Genomic DNA, 4,058 nt, shown 5'->3' on the forward strand with positions numbered 1-4,058 from the left:
TTGTGAATGCTAACAATAATTTTTGTGTATTTGAAAAAGTCATTTAAGTGAGAGACAAGTTTCATTAGTTTTTTATTGGCGAAAAATAAATTAAAAATACTTCTTTCATTAGTGATATCGAGTTAATTTTTTTAATGTTTTAAACTAAAATTGTGAGTGCATGATACAATTTCAGCTAAAGTTAAAGCAGTAGTATAGCATACTTCCATGAATCTTAAACAGAAGTGGTTGCATAGTGAAAATTGGAATCTGGAAGAAAAAATATATAATTTTTTATATCTCTTTTGAACTTGAAGATGTTTCCCCAAAACTTTCGGAGTAAGTGTCATACCAAACTATCTAAAGAATTTGAATATTTGCACAAGGTAAGAATAAGAAGCTATGGAAACTTTTCAAGAATCTAATAGCTAATTTTTATGCACATGTACACCATCTTCAATATAAAGGCTCCATTCTTTTTGTTTTCTTCCCATCTCCATGCATGGGGCAAAGTACAGCATACCGAGCTCTAGCCACTAATGGAAACTCCCCATGGAGAGGCTGGAAATCTTTGCTTCATCCTCTTTCTTAGGGGTTGGAAGCAGAACAACTGCTAGTATGGCACTGACGGCGGCCGCCACTGCGCCCAACACGAACGCCGGCAAGTTGCCACCACCGAACCAAGCATCCCATGGTCCACTAATTGCCGATATAATCATCTGTCAAAACCAAATATATAACTCTTCATTAAAATTCGTTGGTCCAAGGAAGTTGTCTATGTTCTATCATCAACTTCTTGATACACTTATGAAAAAGACTGTAATTAGATGCCAATATATATGAAGTAAATGGATTCTAACCTGAGGGATCACAATTGCTACATTGAGAAGACCCAAAGATAAACCTGAAAGTTTTGAAGCAAACAAAAGTTAAACATCTTGATGGGCTTAAGCATTCAATCACCCTTTTCAAATGCTAACTGTGTATATAGTTACCTTGTCCTGCTCCTGAGCTGCTGGAGTAGATAGATGCTAGAGCAAAGGGAACACTGTACGTAACCTGGATACCCAGAGAGTATTAGTTTACAGCAAGATAAACAATGGTTCTAGTTCGATACAAATGAAAAGTATTTTTCAGATTTTATTGAAAATGCTGCTGACTTTTATCCAATGAAGTGGTGATGGAAGGAAAACCTAATATGTTGTTGCATGAATGGTGAGAAAAGATAGAAAGCTTACCGCAAGAGGAATACCAAGGACGGAGAAGAATGCCATGGCTCCACCTTTCACATCCATGGAGGGGTCTCCAATGAGAGCAGGGTTAAGTGCTCGTTGCTGCTCAGCGATTTTTGTGATGAGCACGGTCAATGCCAAGCAAGCTGCAAGAATAACATTAACCATTGCCCACAACCACTTGACTCCACCAACCAAGCGACCCAACGGTTCAACACCCAAAGACATCACAGCGAGCACCACTGAGTTCAACATGAGTCCCAAAGAACCAGCATGAACACCAGCATCATATGCCTTCTGCCCAACATCACCACCATACACCTCACGACCCATCCAGTCAGTGTCGAACAACACATAAGGGAACCACGCAAGCCAGTTAATAGCGGTCACCAGCATCAGCATCCACATTGGCTTCTGCAGTCCCTTGAATGCAACGCACAACTCTCCCAAGAAGCACGAAAAGTGCGTCTTCCCTTCATCCTCAGCCTCCTCCTGTTTTGAGGGTATGTACTGAGGGTCGTTCACGCAAGTGAGAACGATACTGCACAAAGAAAGAAGAAGAACGATGGAGAAGAAGAAGCAGCTCTTTAGGTTTGCGCAGAAGACGTTGCATGCCTCGGTTTCTGTGAAAGGGAAAATCTTATGGAGACCGTCGTAGGATCCTGCGGCATAGCCCAGGACGTTGCCGACAGCCATGAAAAACGAGAAGAAGCCGTTGGCGGTTCTCGTCTTTTTCTGGTCGCCGGCAGCCAAGTCACCGAGGAAGGCGCGGCATGGACCCTGGAGCATGTTGTTGGCAACATCTAAGATCCAGAAGCCAACAACGAAGATGGCAACGGCACGTGGACGGGTTTTCTGGGTGATGTCATCGCCAGCTAGTTGTCCTATATCGGCAGCGTAGCCAATTAGGATAATGGCGACGGCGACGGCGAGCGAGCCGGTGAGGATAAAGGGACGGCGGCGTCCGAAAGGAGATTGGCATCGGTCACTGCTGTAGCCTACAATGGGCTGAACTAAGAGGCCGGAGATGGGGCCACAGAGCCAAATGAAGGAGGCCCAGGCGTGAGGAACTCCTAGGGTTTGTACATATGGAGTTAGAAGGGAGAGTTGCAAGGCCCACCCAAATTGTACACCGGCGGCGATGGAAGAAACCGCCACCATTTTTCGGAGAGGACTAGGTTCAAGTTTGGGTTGCTCCTCCATTATTACTATTAATTATTATGAGGGAGGCCTAAAACCCAAGGAGAGATGAGAAATGTGCTTTTTGCCTTCTCGACCTCTCTCCCTGGTGACCTTGGAGGAGAGAAATGCTCTTATTAAAACTCACACATTTGGGATGTTTATATAGAACATTTCAGGGTATCCCATTTTGGGTACTTTTCTTATTTTATCACAACACTGTTTAAGGTTATGTATAACAAACAATTTACAATCAATATCATCCACAAACAAAACCAAAGCAACTTAAAATAGGGTGCTCATAGGTTAACACCGTCAACACTAAAAAAAAAGGTATGTTATTTACTGATTCACATTTATTCCTGGTCAAAAGAAACATTTCTCTAAAATATAGCAGACAAAAATGGACTCTCATACCATGCCTTGACACTGCATAAAAACACATTCTTAATAAACAAATAAATTGAAAGAACGCTGCCATTGGACCTTGCGGAGGGAGCAACCGTAGGAGGCATCACAACCACCCCACCACGAAGACGAAAATTGAAAGGGCTCTTTGAACTGGGGGATTCGATATCCTTCCCGAGAAGATCAGTGAGACTTCTATCAAGACGTGCTAAGGCCAATTCTTCTTCATGTGGTAGAGAAGGGGTGCTTAAGGATGGAAAAGCCTTATTCTTGTTACAGAGGTAAACCAGATGGAGCTATTAAGTGGACCCACAGAACAGGATGATGTGCGCATATGGGAGATGGACAGACACACAGAGTTGCAGACGAGAGCTAGGTGATGGAGGTGTGTGGGGCTTCAAGGAGTAAACATCTTGTGATACTGGATGGAAATTTCTATGGGCTTTGCCGAACAATGCGGGTTTTTCATTAAAGGGGCAGCAACACTCTGTATCTGTTAATGTTGGTGTAATATTCTTTCTGTGTTTATGTTTTAGCTGGATGAGATTAGCACCAAATTATTAATGTAGATTCCTGTTATTTTGAAACTGGGGTGTATTCCAGGGGAGTAGGGATTTGCTGTAATGTACATCTTTCTCAGGTTTGGAAGCTTTAAACCACAAGTGTTCCTCACATGTGGTGTATGGAATGTTACTAATTTATTTATTCTTTGTTGATAAAAAACAAAAAAAACAAATAAATTAATATTTTAACTATTTTTTAAAAAAAATATTATAATATTATTATAAAGGGTTATGGAATAGTGTTATTTTACTGTTTGTATTGTTAACAAAACTTTTTTCCAACAAAAAAATAGAAAACTAACTACCACCTATAAATATGGAAACGCACTCACGTATGGATTAGAACAAACAAAAGAAAAGTTTCTTTTGACACTGTCCCACTAAAAAATTTCATTTCACAAACCCCTGAAAATAATAAAATAATATTTTACATTAAAAAATAAAATAAAATAATTGAATATTAGTTTAATGAATTGTTAACTGTGTTTTTTTGTGTGAGAAGAGTCCTTGTATCATCTACAAACTAATTCTCCACATTCAAATACTACACACAACTAAGTCACAAGTGTCTACAAGGTGTGATTATATATTATATAGGATTAGTTTTATTTATTAAATCTTAACTTCAATACAAGACATATAGAATATATAATATACCTAACTATCTTGTTTTTATGTAATAATAAATTATATAAAA

General features: G+C 39.8%; 1 protein-coding gene across 1 annotated transcript; it reads right to left on the reverse strand.

Annotated features, from left to right (window-relative positions):
• Positions 1 to 250: 250 nt before the first annotated feature.
• On the reverse strand, positions 251 to 2,645 carry LOC137837408 (sucrose transport protein SUC8). Its single transcript, XM_068646389.2, has 4 exons — positions 1,218 to 2,645; positions 975 to 1,038; positions 840 to 883; positions 251 to 698 (listed from the first exon to the last, which is right to left on the reverse strand). Exons 1-4 carry the CDS (start codon positions 2,412 to 2,414, stop codon positions 516 to 518), a joined length of 1,488 nt encoding a protein of 495 aa, XP_068502490.2. The 5' UTR covers positions 2,415 to 2,645; the 3' UTR covers positions 251 to 515.
• Between the last annotated feature and the right edge of the window lie 1,413 nt (positions 2,646 to 4,058).

Source organism: Phaseolus vulgaris, chromosome 4, assembly GCF_051622355.1.
Source record: "Phaseolus vulgaris cultivar YP4 chromosome 4, ASM5162235v1, whole genome shotgun sequence".
NCBI classification, from domain to species: Eukaryota; Viridiplantae; Streptophyta; class Magnoliopsida; order Fabales; family Fabaceae; genus Phaseolus; species Phaseolus vulgaris.

What these genes read in the sequence shown, in the direction of transcription:
- LOC137837408 (XM_068646389.2), bottom strand. Translation starts at nt 2,414, where the DNA reads ATGGAGGAGCAACCCAAACTTGAACCTAGTCCTCTCCGAAAAATGGTG. An exon ending in TCCTTGGTATTCCTCTTGCG is followed by an intron (nt 1,039 to 1,217) that starts GTAAGCTTTCTA and finishes CTGGGTATCCAG; the next exon opens with GTTACGTACAGTGTTCCCTT. An exon ending in CAGCTCAGGAGCAGGACAAG is followed by an intron (nt 884 to 974) that starts GTAACTATATAC and finishes CAAAACTTTCAG; the next exon opens with GTTTATCTTTGGGTCTTCTC.